Source organism: Tursiops truncatus, chromosome 9, assembly GCF_011762595.2.
Source record: "Tursiops truncatus isolate mTurTru1 chromosome 9, mTurTru1.mat.Y, whole genome shotgun sequence".
Classification (NCBI taxonomy): domain Eukaryota; kingdom Metazoa; phylum Chordata; class Mammalia; order Artiodactyla; family Delphinidae; genus Tursiops; species Tursiops truncatus.
The window spans coordinates 61,762,633-61,783,781 of NC_047042.1; the positions used below are offsets into that span (position 1 = coordinate 61,762,633).

At 43.9% G+C, this 21,149-nt stretch overlaps 2 protein-coding genes across 10 annotated transcripts in view; one reads left to right on the top strand and one right to left on the bottom strand.

The window, feature by feature from the left end:
• Positions 1-1,184: 1,184 nt before the first annotated feature.
• On the bottom strand, positions 1,185-17,135 carry LOC101316765 (retinitis pigmentosa 9 protein). Of its 3 annotated transcripts, none has more exons than XM_033863146.2 (6): positions 16,984-17,135; positions 9,189-9,219; positions 7,694-7,823; positions 4,687-4,778; positions 2,710-2,771; positions 1,185-1,839 (listed from the first exon to the last, which is right to left on the bottom strand). In XM_033863146.2, exons 1-6 carry the CDS (start codon positions 17,133-17,135, stop codon positions 1,641-1,643), a joined length of 666 nt encoding a protein of 221 aa, XP_033719037.1. In that variant the 3' UTR covers positions 1,185-1,640. The 3 variants fall into 3 exon arrangements, with proteins under 3 accessions (XP_033719037.1, XP_033719040.1, XP_033719039.1); XM_033863149.2 differs by having other exon boundaries at positions 9,189-9,292; positions 16,984-17,115; XM_033863148.2 differs by having other exon boundaries at positions 16,882-17,008.
• A 124-nt stretch (positions 17,136-17,259) lies between these two features.
• BBS9 (Bardet-Biedl syndrome 9) overlaps positions 17,260-21,149 on the top strand; it is a 439,924-nt gene continuing 436,034 nt past the window's right edge. For 5 of the 7 annotated variants that reach the window (XM_073809810.1, XM_073809813.1, XM_073809807.1 and 2 more), the window contains exons 1-4: positions 17,260-17,544; positions 17,861-17,940; positions 18,864-19,588; positions 19,932-20,022. The gene's annotated coding sequence lies outside the window, so the exon portion shown is untranslated. The remainder of the gene's footprint in view (positions 17,545-17,860; positions 17,941-18,863; positions 19,589-19,931; positions 20,023-21,149) is intronic. The other 2 variants (XM_073809812.1, XM_073809814.1) reach the window with 1 other exon arrangement.

A 21,149-nucleotide genomic window follows, 5' to 3' on the forward strand; every position in this document is an offset into this window, starting at 1 on the left:
GGTGGGTCCATTCTGGGCTTGGATTGGCTGTTCTTTAAAGAAGGGGGAATCCAACCCCCAGGGTAAGCGTTTGGAAATGGAAATAGAAAGTTCCTGGGACCCTGAAAACAGCAAGAGACCTGCTGGATAGGTAGGGACACTTACCTGTGAGCAAGATCTAGCTCCACTTGGCTCAGCAACCCATAGGACTTACTCTCCCATAGCTGCAGGCACCACCCTGATGGGTAAGCTGCTTCTGCTGTGGCACAAAGCTAGAAGAGCACAGGTGGGCCATGCTTACCAACAGGAAGAGGAAGGAAGTGAGGGATATATTTTGGGATGTGGGTAGCTGACCCTGAATAGTAATTCCCCTATAGTCTTAAAATTTTTTCTGAGTCAATTACTCTGGAAAAATCTTAGGACTGAGGCAGTAAGATCCAAGCAAGTTAAATACAATGTAACCACACAAGATTTTTCATTATTGTTATAGGAACCCCTTCCCACAGTCAACAAATCGTCTCAGGTGATTATGAACGTACTGTACCTTTGATGCAGCAGCGCAGGATGTACTTAATATTAAAATCAGTTTTAGAGTTTCCCTGGTGGCACAGTGGTTAAGAATCTGCCTGCCAATGCAGGGGACACGGGTTCCAGCCCTGGTCTGGGGAGATCCCACATGCCGCAGAGCAACTAAGCCTGTGCGCCACAACTGCTGAGCCTGCGCTCTAGAGCCTGCAAGCCATAACTACTGAGCCCGCGGGTGCGTGCCACAACTGCTGAGGTCCGCGTGCCTAGAGCCCGTGCTCCGCAACAAGAGAAGCCACTGCACTGAGAAGCCCGCGAAGAATAGCCCCTGCTCACCGCAACTAGAGAAAGCCTGCGCACAGCAGCGAAGACCCAACGCAGCCAAAAATAAATAAATAAAATAAATAAAAAAATAAGTTTTATACTGTTAAGTTAAAAAAAATAACGTGCAGATGAATGTGTATAGCACTTGTGTTAAAAAAAAAAAGCCCTCTGCTTGTCTGTGATGTATACAATATTCCTGGAAGACTTCACAAGAAACTGGTAAAATTGGTAGCCATTGGGAGAAGGAACTGGTAAGCTGGGGGAGAAAGGAAGTAGTATGAGTTTTCATAAGTAAACCTTAGGTACCTTTTAAATCTGGAGCACATACATGCATGCATTAAGAAATAAAAAATAAATACATTAAAAAAATAAATAAGGAGCTTTTATTATCCTCAACAACAGAGGAAAGTCAAGCCTGAAATCTAAGGGTATTAAGTAGCCCCACCATGGAGGGTGGAAGCTGTGGCAGCACCTGGAAGAGCTTTCTCAGAGATTCCCTTAGTCTGGCCACCCTGCCAGAGGCATTTCTAAGGAATCAGGACCCACAGTGATCAGCAGGGAGGAGAACAATGAGCAAAGCTTTCCAGCCTGAAATCAGCCGCTGTCCAGAGCTAGCACCTGGCAAGATACAACTCACTCTTCTGGGGGTCACATCTTTACTGGAAGGTAGGTGAGAATTCACACCTGTGACACCAAATCTCCTCCTCTCTTGGTGTCTCTCTCTCCTATTCCTCTCTGATTCCACATTCCTCTGCTCTTTGGCCACGGTGTTTGATTTCTGAGAAGAGAATGTTGAACAAGTCAAGCTCTTGTCACTCTGAGTCTGAACTCTCATTTGACTTGGAAGACTTATGCTTTCGTTTTTTCTTCTTTTTCTTTTCTTTCTTCTTTTTCTTATGCTTCTCTTTCTTCTTCTTTTTCTTGTGTTTCTCTTTACATTCTGAGGAACTGGAGCTGCTCCCATCTTCATCTGATGTTGAATCCTCCAGTAACTGTTTTAACTGTTGTATCCTAAACACATAAGATTGACCAAAGAAATATATTCAATGTAACTTAAAAAATTCTTTTAGATAAAAATATAAGAACAGTAGTGAGGGTGAAAAATGTCACAAAGCATCACCTCATTAAAGACAGTACTTATTTTTGCATGTTTTCCCCATTCTTGTCTACACCCCTGCCTATTTTACATGACTGTAACCAGTGTACAAGCTATTTTGTATTCTTTTCACTGTCCTAAATGTTTCTGTATGTTTCCATAGTCCTTACTATTATAACTTCTAACAGATGGATACTTTCCTAAATCATTCCCCCACTGTTCAAGTTCATACTAAGTAATCTACCTCCTCAACAATTATAATTCAGCACAGGGAACTATACTCAATATTTTGTAATAACCTGTAAGGGAAGAGAATCTGAAGAAGAATATATGTTATGTATATATATTATATATAATAATTATATATAATTATAGTTCAGTATCACCAATTTGAAAAAATACCCCCCAAACCCCAAAAAAAGTCCTCTTGTTTTTTCACCCTGTCTTTAACCCTGTCTAGGAATTTTTAACAAAAGCTCAGATCTTTAAAGAAGATCTAGAGAAGATAAATTACAGTTGCCAACGTCAACTATCAGTGACATGAGTGGGCTGGGCCAAGCCCATTGCTTTAAGTTAACCCAAGTAGAACAGGCTGGCCTGCTCATTCCCCACACACTGGCTTTTTCAGGGACTATTCCTGTCTTCCAAGTATTTTGCAATTAAAGTACCATATTTACTAAAACCACTCCTCTAATAGTGGAATTAAAAAATTTTTAATTTATAAAGGTTCTAACTATATAATTTCAAACTTTAAGAGGATATTGTTATCATCTGGACAATCTCACCTTACATCCTTTTCATGTCTTTTATTCTCTCGAATGATGTCGTACATGGGATCTTCATGTGCCTTGAGGGTTAGAGAAGGTTATGGTTAGGTTAGGCTTCATAGACTGTTAAATTAAATCCCTCTTTCACTGAAACTAATTTTTTCCACTCCTGTGTGGTATGATTTTATATTTAATACGTTCTAATCCTTCCTAAGGGTTACCATCATTTCAAACTCCTGGAGGCTATAAAAAAGATTTTCCAGTTATACAAATACAGGGTATAATTTACATAGCCTTTATAAGGAAATAAACCATGGCAAAATCATTATTAAATACCACTCAAGGTTAAAAATCTTGAGGTAATTCTATTTGTTCTATGTGGAAAGATGATCAAGAGATATTATTAAGCAAAACAGGTGATTGGAAATGATGCGTAAGAATGATTCATTTATAGGTACACAAAAACATACTGGATATGACCAAAGAGAAGTCTGGAAGTATATTCAAGCTACTTACTACAAATTCCCTCTGGGGAGAGAGGCAAGATTGGACTTGAAAAATCAATTGTGAAAAACCTTACTGTAATGTTTCCATTTTGTTAAAATAAGGCAAATTTATTCTTATGATATTTGTATAATTAAAAGCTACTTAAATTACTTAAAAATATGAATACACAGAATGAATTTTATGGCATGTGAATTATCTTTAAAAGTATGTTTATTATAAAATTTTTACATATCAAAGAAAACATAAAGTTAAAAATATCTATTATTTTACCAGCCGGGATATCCACTGTTAATATTTTAGTGTGGTTCTTCCAGTCATTATTCATAATTTACAGAAGATTATAATCATGTTATATATACAACCCTATTCTCTTTTTCACTTATGCTTTCATGAATATCTTCCTATGACATTACATATTCTTTTAAAACATAATTCTTAAAAGCTATATGATTTATATGTTGTGGTAACTTATGTTGTATATTGGACACTGCAGTTGTTTCCTATTTTTCTTCAGTTTCTATTTTCTAATCATATAAATAATTCTGAAAGTTATCCTTATACATTCATAATAATTTGTGCATACTGATGTTCTGTTATATCCTTAGATCAATTCTTAGAATTTAGGTTCCTAAATTTTAAAAATATGAATATGTTTCAGTTTTTGAGATTTATCATTAAATTATCTATTACAGGCACTGTAAAAGTTGACATTCCAGGTAGCAGTGATTTATCCAGAATATTTTCTGTAAATTAGTAAAATGAAAACCCAGTATTTTAAATATCTTAAAATCCTTGGAGAATGTTTATATACCCCTGTCTGATATGCTGATAATCCCAATATATCCAGTAATAGCATAGTTAAATTGACCAAAACAGTTACTGAATGGTGAGTTAACCCTGGGAGGTGACTTTGTTAAAGTGATGAAATGATAGATTGATTTTACTGTCATCTAAAGAGGGTACATCGTTTATACACACACTTCCAGTTTATGGTAGAAAAATATACAGACTTTAGACAAAGACTGGGAAACTAGAACCCTGATTTTATTTATGAAATATGAGTTTTTTACATAAGTAAAAAAAGACTGACTGGGGAATTCCCTGGCAGTCCAGTGGTTAGGACTCTGCGCTCTCACTCCTGAGGGCCCAGGTTTGATCCCTGGTCAGGGAACTAAGATCCCACAAGCTGCATGCCAAAAAAAAAAAAAAGAGAAAAAACTAACTGAATTGATAAAAATGCCTGCTTCAGAAAAAGAAGCACTGTTCCCAAGACAAAAGCAAATAACATTTTAATACGCATTTTTTTGTTAATGAACTAATCTTTCACACAAATTCGATTTAACAGAGATGTAGTTAACACCAGATACTTTGGGTTAAAGGCTTTCGGAATGTATTTTATGTGAACCTCCAGTTCACTGGTGACTGCCTGATTCACCAACATTCATCATCTCCAGTAAACGTAAATTGACACTCTGGGGTTTTACTTACTACTCTGAACTGTTCTAACTTTTGGTTGCCTTTGATAAAGAAAGGGCATTCTTTGTCGCCCGTTCGGTGACCATACCGTTTACAACGCCAACCTGAAAACAAAGAAAAAGGGATATATTTCTGTAAGATAATGCATTTTTACTCAATCAAGATAAAGGTATCAGTAGATCATATTAAAGCTATTCTTCATTAGATTCCAATTTTAAAAGCAAATATAATTAATGGATGAGCCATGTAAGATCCCAGAAAAGAGAGGGAAACTAATTACTTCCTCAAGTATCCTTTAATCGTAGAGGTTTAGAAATGAACCAAGTACTTACTAAACAATCCCATGCAAAAAGCAAAGTGTGATTTTTTTGTTTTTTAACTGTGTTACAGGTTGAATTGTGTCATCCCGTCTGCTTCCCCACTGTATTGAATTGTCCTAATCCCTAGTACCTCAGAATGTGACCTTACTGGGAGACAGGGTTTTTAGAGAGGCCTGGAATACATCCTTCCCTCACAGCCCTCAGGAGGACACCCTGACTTTGGACTTTTAGCCTCCGGAACTGTGAGACAATAAATTTCTCGTTTAAGTCATACAGTTTGTGGTACTTTGTTACAGCAGACCTAGTAAACTATACAGGCATCAAGCAACTCCAACCAAGGAGGTCAGGAAGCAGGAAGAGGGATTATAGGTAAGATCAGCCCAATTTGCTCCACGCTGGTAGCTACTGAAAATATGTAGTGACAGGGAAATAATGTTTTCCCCTTTATATTTTTATTTGAGAGTTGGTAGTAGGAAACCATTGGGAAAAAATGAAGTTTAGGGATTCTCTGACCTGCCCCTGTCCTTATCTCCCCACTATTTCCACCTGGGGAAGAAGGAATGCACTCTTAATGCAAATGCAGACCGCTTCAAACACATGTCTGTCTTTATGATAAAAAGGGGGGGATTTTAAATGCCACGGATTGATGTGTGGGTATCAAGAAGGATCCATACCATCTGTGATCAAAACTCTTTGTTAAAGGAAAGGTGATCCTTGTTACTCAAAGTGTGGTCAACGGTACAGACCAGCAAGATTAGCATCACCTGGGAGCTTGTCAGAAATACAGAATCTCAAGCCCACCCTAAGTTTGAGAAGCTCTGCTCTAGATAACACTAGGATCATGGAAATCAATGAATACGGGGTTATGTGTGCATGTGTTTTTCCATCTGGGATGGATCCAAGTTTTGTGGAGTCTGACGCTTACATAAATTAAGGAGAGGAAGGGCTCTTTAGGCAAATTTTTATAGAAAGAAAGAACCATATGACTACACTGGTGGGACTCCAAAGACCTTTGGAAGGTACAAGGGAACCTAAAGGTTAAGCTTCATTAACTTCATGTAAAACTGGTTCTGGTCCAGACTAAACACTTTTAATTTGCAAGTCAATGAAAAGAACTGGGGCTTCCCTGGTGGCGCAGTGGTTGAGAGTCTGCCTGCTGATGCAGGGTACACGGGTTCGGACCCCGGTCCGGGAAGATCCCACATGCCACGGAGCGGCTGGGCCCGTGAGCCATGGCCACTGAGCCTGCGCGTCCAGAGCCTGTGCTCCGCAACGGGAGAGGCCACAACAGTGAGGGGCCCGCATACCGAAAAAAAAAAAAAAAAAAGAAAAGAACTGTAAAATGGTAAGTGAAGCACAACTAACTACCCTATCACAGAGAGGAGCGGTTTTTAACCATAATTTAAAAAAAAAAGAAAAAAGAAAGAAATGTAATCAGTTTAATATGGGATTCAACTCTGAAAATAATAAACACAAAGGGTTTACTTAACTAAATTTATGATATAACTATTACTGGGACAATGAGATATATGAAGGGTATGTGTATGAGATGGGATGGAGGAAGAAAAAAAGAGCTGAATTCTTGTCTTCTATAGGAAGAAGTCAACAGATAATGAAGAAACCTGAAAAATCAAGGGGCAGGAATGTAATCCTGTTATCTAGATACACAGGGATAGGGACTTCCCTGGTGGCGCAGTGGTTAAGAATCCGCCTGCCAATGCACGGGACATGGGTTCGGGCCCAGGTCTGGGAAGATCCCACGTGCCACGGAGCAACTAAGCCTGTGTGCCACAACTACTGAGCCTGCGCTCTGGAGCCCGTGAGCCACAACTACTGAGCCCGCGTGCCTACAGCCCATGCTCTGCAACAAAAGAGGCCACTGCAGTGAGAGGCCCGCACACTGCAATCAAGAGTAGCCCCCGCTCGCCGCAACTAAAGAAAGCCCGTGTGCAGCAACGAAGACCCAACACAGCCAAATTAATTAATTAATTAAAAACCCCCCAAAAACCTTTATAGATACATAGGGATAAACTTCAAAACAACCTTCCTAAAAGAGGTTGAGGTGGTCGCCTTTTAGGTGAGGGGAATGAAGGAAAGGGGCTGAGAACCGATATATTAATTATGTGCGTGAAGAATCTTTGTACAAAAAAATGTCTTTAAAGGCAGCCGTATCCTTTCTTCAAATGCCGTCTTACGCTGGATGAAGATGCTGCTGCTCTGGTGCGGTGGAGGGTGTGCACACAGAGCTCCACCTGTTCCAGACCCATCCTCTGTGGCCCAGAGCTCCTCTCAGGTTACCTGGATAAAACCTCAACACCTCTGATGAGGATGACTGACTGAGGTAAGACCCAAGGGACCACCCTCCAATGCATCCCTTGTCCCCCATGGCATTTCTACATGGAATATCCTTTCTGTTACAGGAATATTACTGAAGCGTATACTCCGCAGGTAGCTACGGCCCTGTGGAAGACCATTTTCCTTACAGCCAGAAGCCCTGGAGTCTAGGCACTGCACTGCCTCTTACCACAGAACACTTAATAACATATGCAAGGCGGCTTCCTCATCTATAGCACAGAGATCATGCCCTGACTTTAGCAGGGCTGTGGTGAGAATGAATTAAAAGAAGTGAACTTGTTTGTAAACAGTGGTCTATAACTTGCAAGTATTGAGGGTGTTACTTGAAACCCTTCCACACTCACACTGCATGACTTTGACTTCTTTCCCCAGTGGCATCCAAAGTCCTTTGGTTGGTGCGTGGGCCAGAAATTCCCTGGCATGTTCATTGCCTGGGACATCTGGTATACAGTCTTCTGGCTTAGTCTCATCTTCCTGAAAAGGAAGCAGTGTGTAAGCTGTGCGGCAAAAAAAGCACCGGAACTCTCTCCCACCTGTCTGAGAACACAGCCCTGCCTGGCTTTCTCATGGGCTGGAGATCCCAATGTCATCATAAGTTACCCTCTGAAGAGCTAGAAAGAAAGACAAATCATAACTGACAGAAAAAACGGAAGTAACTATACTAGAAGAGCTAGCTCTACCATGAAAACAACGTAGCTGCTCTTAGAGAAGAGTTACTAGTGTTTACATAGGATTGATCTGTGAGCTCCAAATTGATTCTAGATCACAAAAATTAGATTCTAAGATCACAAAAGGTTTTCTGCTAACTTAAAAGCTTTGTGGAATGAGGCAGAATATAGAGTTAAACAAGTAAGGTTTCCTGGAATAATAAGAACAATGTGTTAGAGTAAAATAGATTATTAGACCTTGAAGGCCACTGTCATGTTTTATAATCTCACACATGCCGTATTAGTGAGATGTATTTTCATTACCAAATAACTGCACTATATAATTAAGGTGCTGTTTTTTTACCTTATGATTTTTTTTTTTTTTTTTTTTGCGGTACGTGGGCCTCACTGTTGTGGCCCCTCCCGTTGTGGAGCACAGGCTCCGGATGCGCAGGCTCAGCGGCCATGGCTCACGGGCCCAGCCTCTCCGCAGCATGTGAGGTCTTCCCGGACTGGGGCACGAACCCGTGTCCCCTGCATCGGCAGGTGGGCTCTCAACCATTGCGCCACCAGGGAAGCCCTTACCTAATAATTTTTTCAAGTTTCCACGAATATTAAATTTATAATGGAAGAATGTTTTCTAAAAATCTTCTTTTTAAGTTGAAAGTTACCAAAAAGAAAAGGTTACTTTGGCCTTAAGTCCTCTAAGTCTCGCTCCTGCAGAAAGACACTGACACTGTGGCCAGGGTGCTGGAGGAGGGACTCCTGCAACAGGTAGGGCTGGACTGGATGAGCTTCACGTCTCCTCAGAGTCCAGTGTTCTCTGAGCTGATGACATTCAAGAAATCAGCACCGGGGGCGGGGGGGTCAGAGAAGGAACATGGGGCAGGAGAGCTTTGAGGAGATGCAGTCACAAGTGAGACAGAAAGAATGGGAGTGAGCGCTGAGGAACACTCGGGGGGCCTGCAGTGGTTTCTTAGGGGACAGACACAAGGCTGATTAAATTTCTGCAAAGGCACAGGCTGTGACAAAGCCCAAAGTGCATGAACCGACTGCCATCTGCAGGGAAGACACAGAACTATCATAAAAGGAGGTTCAAACCTTATGCAGCTGTTTTTCGTAAGTGACTGAGTCTGAGCACTGAGTCAAATCTGTCTCAGAGGAAAACCAAAAGTACAAACTTCACACTGACCTTGATAAGTCCAGGAGGAGGTTTTTCATAACTAGAAAGGAAGAAAACACCAGTCATGAGCCATGTTCATAGGAATGTAACACATCTCAATCAGCAAAAGGCAACTGCAGACCAAAATAAAAAGGATATTTTTAGTAAGAACTTAAAACCATATTATAATTAACATAGTTAATAAAATATGCCTAGCAGTCAGAGGTCTTATATAAATAAACTGATGCTATACCATATCCTGCTGGGATATAGCACTTAAATTCACCAAAATAATAACTAACTTGGTGTCTTAGGACAATGATTTTATTTTTGGAAGAAGGGAAAGCAAGAGATTGCAGGGAAAATGTGAGGTAACAAGAGCCTTGAACGAATTATGGTTCCAGCCTGTCATTACAGTTGTTGGTTGATTTACCTACCATAACTTCCAGCTTCCATAACACTGAGAGGCTCATGGGGGTGGGGGTGTGTGAGTGATCTGTTCTGACAAGGGTGGGGGCTGTGCAGAGGGGAGGGAGCAAAGCCTGAGGGAAGGGCCTGTTGTAGGGGAAGGAGGGGAGGGTGATCTGTCCCAGAGGCTCCCCCTCCCACCTCGCCTTCCCCCTCCCCCTCCCCCAGCCCCAAAAGCTCCGGATTCAAGATCCTCCCCACTGGCCTATCCTGTTTGCAGAGTGGGCTGCTGGGCTGCCATCTGCTGCGCAGCTCTCTGACTGCCCTTTATGTCCCTACTGACCTCCTGGGACTCAGGGATGCAGGACTCCTGCTTGGTGCCTGGACGACAGGCTGGCACTCAATGAAGAACTACCGCTAGAGAGGCAGGTGACTGATAGTGTGCAAATGTACTTCCCCTTCCACCAACAGAGAGAGCTCTCAGACCCCCAGGGTCCTGAGGATACAAATCATGCCTGTGCTCCCAACTCATTTCCACTTCTCATCACTCCGCTGGAACTTCTGGAAAAGGCTGATGGATGCCAAATCTAGAAAAGCAGCATCCAATGCTAGGGTTCATTTTAAACAAATCAGTTTTAAAATTTAAAAATTGAGATATAATTGACATATAACACTGTATTACTTTCAGGTGTAATTATGTTCAGTTTCAAGTACTGACATATTGCAGGCTATGCAGCACATAGCATGGGTGTCTGGCTTTTAAATGAGTGCCTAATTGACACAACCCCCTTCTTAAAGAAAAGTAGTTGGAGGGACTTCCCTGGTGGTCCAGTGGTTAAGACTCTGTCCTCCCAATGCAGGGGCACGGGTTCAATCGCTGGTTTGGGAACTAAGATCCCTCATGTCACATGATGCAGCCAAAAGAAAGTAGTTGGAAAAAGAGGCAGAACAACTGAACATCTGAGGTCTTTTCAATGCCTCTATAACGAAATTTTACTGAGAGAGGGCATCAGGATGCTGTGGCTGGTTTAAAACTGTATCTTGGCTCCAATAACTTGGAAATGGGGGATTCCCAAAGTTGCTACACACAGAAGGTGAGTTCAGAGATGATTAATTTTTTGAATTTTGTACAGTGAAAATAATAAATTCTAAAATGGTTAATCATTTATCTAATAGTCAAATAGATACTAATTATCCCCAAACTAGCCAAAAATTGTTTAAGTTAAAAGAAAGAAAGCAGTAGTGTATAGGACAGTGTGCTTGGTATGGTTCTATTTGTGTGTATGGGAAAAGGGAGATTATATATATATAGGATACCTGAGGGAGGGAGCTTTATTTTTCACATATTTATTTACATGCAAATACACTGCCTCAATGTTTTTTAGTTACAAAAGAAAAATGAAATTAATGTCATCTTCCTTACACCTATGTTGGTATAAGCCCAGGCTAATAAAGGTCTGAGAGATAAACCAAAGGTTACTTGGGACGTAGGAAAAAAAGAAAAAAGGCCCAAAATATGCTAATAGGAGCTCATTTCTGCTATAGAGTTATACAGGCTGCATTTTTGTTTTAAAATTTCAATGTTATTTCTCTAATTGTTTCAGTAATTAAATCCTCACTCTTGCTCTAACCAACTTGCTATTTCCACCTACCAAAAAAGAACAGGTATATTAGGAGAAACTAAACTTAATTTTCAGGCGATATTGAAGGTTCAACTTAAAAACTTACTCCTTGCAGAAGTAACCAGTCAACAATAATCATGCCAGGCTTAGTGCTAAGTACCAGAAGGGAGAACTAAGGGGATAAGGGTACTCCTAAATGAAATCTAGAAAAGCCATAAAGTTGAAACTCCTCTCAGAAACACCCATGTAATTCTTGACAAAGGTACTTTGTAGCTTGGGACCCCCAGAGTGGAGGCCTCCCCAGTGACCCAGCTCATGTCACAAATCTAAACCGAAGTCAGCCTGAACTAATGGGAAATGCCTCACTGTCAAGGAAATCTGGAATACCCCAGTCACGATCCTCCGCCTCAGCTTAATTTAGCTTATCTGACCCTAGATAAGACTAGATAAGTGCTAGTCTGATAAGGAAATCCCTGACCCTCTAGCCAATCGTGCCCTATTTCCAAATTGCCTCACCTGAGGCCCCATAAAACCCGCTCTTGTCCAAAATCCCTGGGAAGAGTGTTCCACTGCATGTGAAGTGCTGTACTTCTCAGTCCATGGATTGTTTTCCCTTGAATTAAGGACATCAAACTCGTTAACAAATTGTATCATTTTTCTCTTTAGACATTCTTTAGAACTGTCTTGATAAAGGAGATGTTTTGTTTTTTTGGAACAGAGAACCCTATATCCCAGCCAGAATGTTTTCCAGTTCTAAATCAGTGTGAATGGGCTTTGCAGGTAAAAAATTTTTACTTTGAATTGTGATCCACTCTCACTGCTGTCTACCTTGTGCAAGTTACTTAAACCCCCAGAGCCTCAATTTCCTCATGGGTAAATAGTTCACAGCAAACATGTGAAAGGCACTCCACAATGCTGGCTTCTGCCTCTTCTGTTGAAGAAAAGTTAGTGCTCTTAGTAGCCTCATGAGGCAGCTCAAGATTAGGCACTAGCACCATAAAGGCCAAGATCGGGACCCAAAAGAGAGGCCTTGCCAACCCTCACATCTTTTTACAGATCTGCAGCTTTACGGGGATTTACCAGCTGCTCCTAAGAGGAGGTGGGCATAGACCTGGCAGTGGACTTTCTACAGACATCATCCCCAGCCGGGTTTACTACCTTTCTAGGCCATGCGACTCTTCAACATCTAGCTCCAGGGATCACTGCCTTTTCCCCATGCAGGTGAGCTGGTATAGGATCATGTCACCTAAGATGGCTGTTCTTTGGCTCTCTTTATATCCCCTATTTGATCAGTCCCTGCGCTTCACCTACACCTTCCTGCATGACTGACCTTCCCTCTTAATCACAGAACTTATTCAATAACTGCCTCTGTGCTTGCCCCGCCCCAGCTAACAGCTCCATTAGGATAGTTTATCAAAGTGAAAACCTCTGCCCTGTGACAGCTGATAACCTGAGGGGCTGTGAGGGACACACCTCTCTGCTGGTTTCCCTGGTAACTGATGAGCCAACCTGATGTCAATCCCCACTGTAACTGGTAAACCTCCCCACCCCCCAAGCAAAGACTGCTGTCTGTGTCCTGACTGCTGTCTGCTGTACACAGTGGGGTGCTGCTCCAGGACTTTGCTTCAGTCTTATAAGATCCCCTATCCAAGAAACCTTCAGTGTCTCTGTTGCTATCTCCAGGCTCTTTCTTTGGTCTTGTGGCTGGGCAGTTATAAGACTTGCAGGCCTGTGGGGTGCAGTGAGGTATATCAGAGGTGCAGAGGTGGTAGATCAGGGTTCAGCAAATCTATCCCTACCTCCTCTGAGGCTCAGCAAATCACCATGTGATTAGAGGACTGGAACTTTCAGCCCCACCTCCAGGAAGGTTGAATTAATCACTAATGGCCAATGATGAATCAATCAAGCCCCTATAATGAAACCTCTATAAACACCCAAAAGGATGGCATTAAGACAGCTTCAGGGTTGGTGAACACGTGAAGGCGCGGCATACCTGGAGAGGGCATGGAAACTCTACAGAGCTTCTCACATACCTTACCCTATGTATCTCTTCCATCTGGCTGTTCCTGAGTTATAACCTTTTATAATAAACCAGTAATCCAGTTAGTAAAACATTTTCCTGAGTTCTATGAGCTGCTCTAGCAAATTAACCAAACTAGAGGAGGGGGTTGTGGAAACCTCCAATTTATAGCAGGTACCAACCTGGACTTGCAAACATCTCTGCACTCTTCCAAATAAGGATTATGATGGAGGCGTCTAGTGTCCATCCTCACCCTCACTGTCACTAATCCAGGGCCTTTCTAAGATTTACTCCCTGAAGATTACACAATAAACAACTGGGTATAAGTAGAATTAGCCTTTTAGATACAGTACAAAGCTTTTTAGGTATGGTATTTCCAAAGCAAATTCTTAAATATTTTCCAATGGAAAGCTGTCGCATGTCATAGGCCTAGGCCTCTTTTAGGAGGAATAATGGAAATTTGCATAAATTGGGCAGGTGATACGGTCCATCAGCAGCCCTTCATTAGAAACATTAATGCTATGTCTTAGGCATTGGGACTTAAGGGAGTTTGGAAGGGAGGTGGTAAAGTCTATGTAAATATCCAGTAATCCGACAATAATTTATTTTTGCCATAGGAGTTGTATAAATAACATGGTCAAACTATCTATATTCCTCAAAAATATGTAAATGTTTTTGCCTAGATAGAAAAAAAATGTGACGGAACTGAACATTTCTTTTTTATTTTTTAATTTATTTTTATATTTTGGCTGTGTTGGGTCTTTGTTTCTGCGCAAGGGCTTTCTCTAGTTGCGGCAAGTGGGGGCCACTCTTCATCGCGGTGCACGGGCCTCTCACTGTTGCAGTCTCTCTTGTGGCGGAGCACAGGCTCCAGACGCGTAGGCTCAGTAGTTGTGGCTCACGGGCCCAGTTGCTCCGCAGCATGTGGGATCTTCCCAGACCAGGGCTCGAACCCGTGTCCCCTGTATTGGCAGGCGGGTTCTCAACCACTGCGCCACCAGGGAAGCCCCTGGAACTGCACATTTTGAAATCTTATTATTAGCAATGGACTTCCCTAAAAAAGTCCATTTTAGAACTGTTTCCACAAGTGTAAAGGAATGTGGTTGATTTTTTTTCCTAGGGCTAAACAATTCATTAGTTTAGGTAGCATGTTAAAAAGATATTTCTCAAAGATTAAAGTAATATTTAACTATTGAAAATAACAGATTTGGAAATGAGAATCGGAGTGTGTTTACTGAGTAGCTTGGCTTCTGTGCTGTGACAGCTGAGAAGTGTGCATTATCTTTGTAATAAATCCTCAAAATTAAAAAACAAAAAGTTAGTGGAGGCCCATTATTTTGTGCCATCTGTAAATCCTTGCCATTATATCATTCAGATTGTGACAGGTTGCCCTGGGCAGCATGAAGACTAAATTAAGATAAATTTTGATAAGAGATTATCTCCTAAATAGGCATGGGACAAAAAAATCTTTATTTTGCCAAGTACTTAATAATACTCTTTGTGTATTTGAGTGTTGGGGTAGGATTTCTTTTGGAAGAGTCCTTCACGTAAGCATACTCCATCCCAGTTGTTCCTGTAGCCTGGCCCTATGGGGGCTGGAAGGCAGAGATGAAACTCCACATATACTCAAAATGTCCGTTCTGTTATGCCCAGTAAGTAGCCCAGGAGCACTTGAGTGACAGAGCTGGAAAATGGACAGGAGCATGTGTGGAAGACTCAGATGCCTTTGGGGGCCTGGCAGGTATGGTAAGAGTAAGAAAAATTAAGGTCAGGTGTAAGAAAATGACCAGAGGAGTGTGAGAGTAACTAAAGAGGGCATACCAGGTGGCAAAAGGATTTGAATTCCACTTGTAAAAAACCACAGTGGAACTTAACATGCCTGGTTGACCAACTTACTTACCTGTCTTCCTTTCCCAGACTCTCTTAAAATGACAATTAAAGAAATAAAAAAAGGTTAGAAGCCACACAGAAATCCTGAGAGGGGATACAAGGCTGGAGACAAGAAAGGAAGGGAAAGAGAACTAAACCCTCATCTACTATAACATGAGCTTAATAGGTAACATTTACTATTCAATCGAAAAAAAGCAGTAAAAGCATATAATTCAGAAATAGTTAAATCCCAGAGAAAAAATTAAGTTTCCCCATTGAAGCCTTGGTTGGAGGGAAAGGTACAGGGAGTGTGAGTAGAGATACAAACCACTATTTTTTGAAATTAGACTTTTCATACTATTTAATGTTTAAACTACGTTAAAGTATTATTCTGGAAATACAGACTTCCATTTAAAAGGAAAGAAGCCTCTGAACTAGCCGAACTATAAATATGTCAACAGCCCAGAACTTTTAAAATCTCTGAACTGAAAAATCCCACTGGTCTGAGAATCAGACACCCCGGTTTCTCTTTAGTTTTGTTAGTTTACAGTTCCGTGTGTGCTTTATTAGGTTACTTAACTGCTGAACCTGCATTTTCTCATGTGCAAAAGGAGGTTATAAAAGGATGTCTGTGAGTGCGCTCTGAGCTACAAAATAAATGTAGAGTATTAACAACTATGTGGCATCCTACAGTTAGGATACTGAGGGCTAGGGGGTGGGGTAGGGCGGCTGAGCCCTGCCGGAACTTATCCTAGGGAACACTGTTTAACATCGGCCTTGCACAGGCAACAACGAGCCTCCCAGAGTGCCCTGAAGGGGCCAGGACCGTGGATGCCAGCAATCCACAACCACTGCCCACTGAAATGAAATTCAGCTCAAGAGCCACGCTGAAAAGAGCAGGCCAGGCTACGAGGAAGTATGCATTTTGCGCCAAAGCTCCCAGCGGTTAATAATGAAGGATTAACCCTTTAAGGACTTTTCATGCTGTCTCAGCAATCATGAGAAGGTAGGTAATGGGAAGCGCCTAAAACAAATAATTCAGATAACTCAGTGAACACCAAACTTAGTAAAGTCAGACTTCTAAAGCTGATTACAGAACGACAGAAACACAGAAAAGAGCTGCAAGGGTCATTAATCCAACCTTCCACCTGATGTTTAAATCTCCTTTACAACCAACCCTTCTCTCAGGCGTTATCTGGACTCTCTCCAACCCCGGGTAGCTGGGGGAGTACAGTGCCTCCTAGGTCAGGCCACGCTGACCAGCAAGAATCTATGACTCTGGTCCTAATTCTTCTTGTTGAGCTGGAACTGGCCTCTTTGTAGCTTCCACCCTTAACCCTGGTAAAAAAAAATCCTGGGAACGAGAGAGAAGTCCACGCTCTCTTCTACCTGACAGCTCCTCCCGAAGCGTCAGGGACCAGGCCCTCACCCCACGTTTTTTCTTCCCTTCCTCACCGCGCACTCACGTTACGGGACTGGGCTTTTTCCTCCCTAGTTAACAGCACTAAATGAAAAGAATGGGGATTGTACCCAGTTCAGAGAGAGCCCCTTGAACTGAGAAATGGGAAAGGACCCAAGGGCGCAGCCGCACTTCTCCTGTACTCAAATTCTGACCGACACCGACGTCGCCGCACGAGGAATAAAACCGTCGTTTCCGGCGGAGAAGCGCCCGCCCGCCGCCGCCTCGCGCGCCCGGGACGAGCCTGGGGATGGAGCCTCCCCCCTCTTCCTCCAGCGGCTGAGAGTCCAGCGTCCCGCAGCCCGGGATCAAAACCCGCACCCGGCTCGCTGGGGACGGGCCCACCTGCCCACTCGCAGGTCTCCAACGCCGGGCGGGCTCCGCCGCGCGACCGCGGGCCCCGACCCCATTCCTCGCATTAGTCGGGGGCGGGCGTGACGGACTCACAAGGACTCCAGGTGCTTGAGCTGCTGCAGCTGCTGCGCGTCGTGCCGCCGCCGCCTCTGTTCCCGGCGGCGCTGCAGCTCTTGCTCCGGAGGCTCCCGCGGCCGCCGTGCGCCCCCTGCCCCCGCGTCGTCGCGCCCGGGTCGGGACGACATCGCGGCCCCGCGCGGCGCGGCTGAAGCGGCCCCGTGCAGCGCGGCTGAGGCGGCCGGCGCGGCGAAGACGGTACTTCCTCTGCGCTGCGCACGCCTAGCCCCGCAGCGCCCCCTCCCGCTGCCGATCCGCGTCCCGCCGGGCCGAGCCGGGTGTCCCCTCCGCGGCCGCCTGCACCGTGCCGCCCAAAGGCCAGCGCGGCCTCAAGTTGTTGATCGGAGCGCCGGGTCCTGCAAGTCAGGTCGGCTGGTGCCGGAGGCCGGAGCGCGCTCCCTGGCGGCGGCCAGGAGTCTCGGTGCTGAGGACGCTCTGTCGGGACCCTGAGCCAGTTCTGCGCGTGGCTGGGCCCCTCTCCGGGTCGGACGCCTCCCCTCGAGATCTTCGTCCCTGAAGGCCGGGAAACCTGTGCAAGTAATTTTCGTATTCCCCCAGTGTCTAGGCGTACAGGAGCTGCTCGTTACATGTTAGTAGGATTCATCTAGTTTTGGAGAAAGCAAGGCTTCCACAGAAGTTCTCCAATTTTCCAGAACATGTGATCCATGCTATGTATAGTCAGTGTAGTATACTGTATTCAGATAAGGTTTGGGTTATGGAAAAGAAAAGCTAATATACACTGTGTACTTTTTATGCGGTCATTGAGCTAAGCCCCTAATAGGAGTTGATTTAATTTTTAAAATCGTAATAAGTGCTGTACGTAATACCCATGTGTACTATCCTTATTTTACAGATAATGAGGCCCGAGAGTTAACTGACATGCCCAAGGAAACAGAACTAGTAGGTCATGGAGCCAGGATGCAAAAGTGTAAGGTGCTTAACTAGGTTGTGCTTTGAAACTGTATCTGATATATAATTTTTTCAGCCTTGAAATAATGGAAGAAGCTGCAGAGGAATTAAAAATAACTGCATAAGGGAAATGCTTGCCAAAATATTCAGTTGTTAATAACCCAAAGTGAAGAGCTCTTTCAAATTTATTCAAGAAAACGCAAACACAGAAGCTATGCACAGACATGTGAAATTATGCTGATATATGTTCTGGAACTTGGAAATGACCTCTTCCTCTAAGAATGAAGCCAATTAAAATTGTTGCATGAATGTATGATTCAGCCATTCATGTGTAACAGATCAGGACCCTGTGGGGGCCTTCCAGGATAGACCCCTCCCCCATATACTCTGCTATAGCTCCTGTTGGAAGTACCCAGATAATAGTATCTCATGCATATTTCCTGAGTTTTTCATTTGGTAAAAACCACAAGTGGAAGAAATTAACTACTTGATGATCATGAGCCCCAGCCCCCAGACCTTCTGGCACCTAAGGATTGATAATGTTAAATTAACCACCCAGTTACCTCAACATCAACCAATCAGAGAGTTGTGCAGTAGCTGATCACATACCCTGGGACGCCCCTCCCTCACCTTGCCTTTAAAAATGCTTTGGTGAAACCCTTCAGAGAGCTCAGGGTTTTTTTTTTTTTTTTTTTTGAGCATGAGCAAACAGTTCTCCTGGCATGGCCCTGCGATAAATCTTTCTCTGCTCCAAGCTCCAACATTTGCGTTTGTTTGGCCTCACTGTGTGTCGGGCACACAAACTTGCGCTCGATAACGATGGAAGTTACCTGGGCCAATAAATGACCTGTATGATATCTTATAAGACATCCAAATCCAGTCAAGAAGGGGGATATAGTCTTTGGAAGCTGTGATTTACAAACAAAGAAAATGTAATTGTGTTGCAGAAAGAAGCTGGTCTACAAAATCAAGAAGAAAACCAAGGGAAAGCAATCAGGTAGTGTTTTTCCAGCGCTGTTGTTATAGAACAGCACGTTCCGGGTGTCCCACGCACAGTTCATATTCCTTCCTCTTCAAGGTAACAATGTACTGGATCAGCAGCACCCCAGCCACCAGGGCGCACACGCTGGCGCTTGCTACCGCGCTCACCCTCGCCATGGCCGCTTGGTCCATGGACGGGGCCTCCTGCGCCTTCGGGTCAAGAGAAGAGGTCGCTGGGTGGCTCGGGCCTCGGATGCTCCGCCCCAGAGACCAACCCAGACGCCCCGCCCCGCGCCGCCCTAGCCCCGCCTCCTAGGAAAGCCCCACCCACGAGCGGCGGGAACGGAGAAAGGAGTGGGAGGGGCGTGGCTTGCGTCCCGGCCGGGGGGCGGGAGGTGGGTCTTCCTCAGAACCCGCGTCCAAGGAACTGTACAAGAACAGAAAAGAGGAGTCGAATTAATTCTCTCTCTCTCTCTGCTAATGAAGACCGGGCAGTAGTTCATTCTAGCTCCGCCCAGTAGAAATCTGATTCCAAACATCACTCAGAAGAAAATCCTCCGCCTTCCTCTCTCCTGACACCCAGGACTACAACCCCCAGAAGGCATCGGGGCTCAGCTGAGTTGCGCAGTAGCGTTCGTTGTAAAGTGCTATGACAACAGGGCGGAGATGGCTTGGAGTTAGGCTTGAGTGGGTAGGTGTCCCTTCCGCCGCTGCTGTCCTTTTTCTGCTACATCCCACTCACTGCCTCCTTCATCATTTCCTCCTCTTTGTGAGCAGCAGGTCTTACCGCTGTTCTTTCCTGCCTGATATCTGCCACGGGATTGATGCCGTTTTTCCTGCTTGTCTCTGAGGGTGACAGAGAGGGGATGCAGGGGAGCTACTTGGTGGGATCCCTCCAGCTCTGTGGAGCTGGTGGTGCCAGGTGGTGAGGCGCTGTCTTTGCCTGGGACGTGAAACAAGTTGGATCAGGAGAACGAGAGGGAGAAGTAAGGGTTGCTTTTTCCTGCACCGTCCGTTCTTGCTCGTCGTTCCAGCCCTGGAATCCTGGCAGACGTTCTTAAAGGGAAATCGGTGGAAGGAGAGTTCGAAGAAAGGTGGGGCAGGACCCACCTGACTCGGCATCAGGTAAGAAAGTATGTCTAGAATTAAACATCGGGTGCATGAATGCCCTTTCAGTGTTTTATTTTTTAGTCAGATTGATTCTCTGGTGCCATATAATTTGGGGGATATAGGGCGATAGGTTTCTTATGAAGGATGCTTGCATTCAAAACAAAACAAAACGAAACTGCCAGAACAATGTGTGTGTGTGATCCTGTGAACATTTTTGAGAAACGGTGATAAGAATTTTTAGAGATTCCTTTCAGGAATGTCACGTGGTGCACAAGCATTTTCCTCCTGTGACACTTCAACAGGTCTTGTGAGCAAATGGTCAAAGCAGTTCCCATCCTATGACTGAAGTAGGATGCATGTACTAATACCCCCTAATTCCTTCTTGCAATAGGATTATTGCTTATCCTTCTCCCTTTACCTTGCAGACCACAGCAGTTTCGATGAGCTGAGGTGATATTATTAGCATCTTCCCTTCCCAATCAGTTCCTGCAATCGACTCCAGTTTCCTGGAGTTTTTTTGTTTGATTGTGTTTTTTGTTTTGTTTTTTTTGGCATCTCACTTTTTTTTTACTAAACATGCCAATAAAAAAAATAAATTTATTTATTTATTTATTTTTGGCTGCGTTGGGTCTTCGTTGCTGCACACAGGCTTTCTCTAGGTTGTGGTGAGTGGGGGCTACTCTTCGTTGCGGTGCGCGGGTTTCTCATTGTGGTGGCTTCTCTTGTTGTGGGGGACAGGCTCTAGGCACACGGGCTTCAGCAGTTGTGGCACGTGGGCTCTAGAGCGCAGGCTCAGTAGTTGTGGCGCAGGGGCTTAGTTGTTCCGCGGCATGTGGGATCTTCCCGGCCCAGGGATCGAACCCGTGTCCTCTGCATTGGCAGGTGGATTCTCAACCACTGCGCCACCAGGGAAGTCCCTCCATTTTGATTTTTAAATGCACTCTTTTCTTTAATGGTTAAAGCAGGTGTACAATGCATGTTTGAGCAGATGTACAATGCATGTTTGACAGGCCGTGAGACAGGCTGTTCTAGTTAGCATAAAGTTTACATTAAATCATATATAAGCCAGAATGACTTCCCCATACCTCAATATGTGAACATTTCTTCCATCAAGTGTATTTACAATGGAAGAGTTTTGGAGT

Bases quoted from the DNA above. Each gene is read 5' to 3' on its own strand.
- LOC101316765 (XM_033863146.2), bottom strand. From the start codon at position 17,135: ATGTCGTCCCGACCCGGGCGCGACGACGCGGGGGCAGGGGGCGCACGG. The intron at 2,772-4,686 runs GTAAGTAAAACC...CTAACCCTCAAG, and splicing joins AGTTAGAACAGTTCAGAGTA to GCACATGAAGATCCCATGTA. The intron at 1,840-2,709 runs GTGAGATTGTCC...TTATGTGTTTAG, and splicing joins AGACATGAAAAGGATGTAAG to GATACAACAGTTAAAACAGT.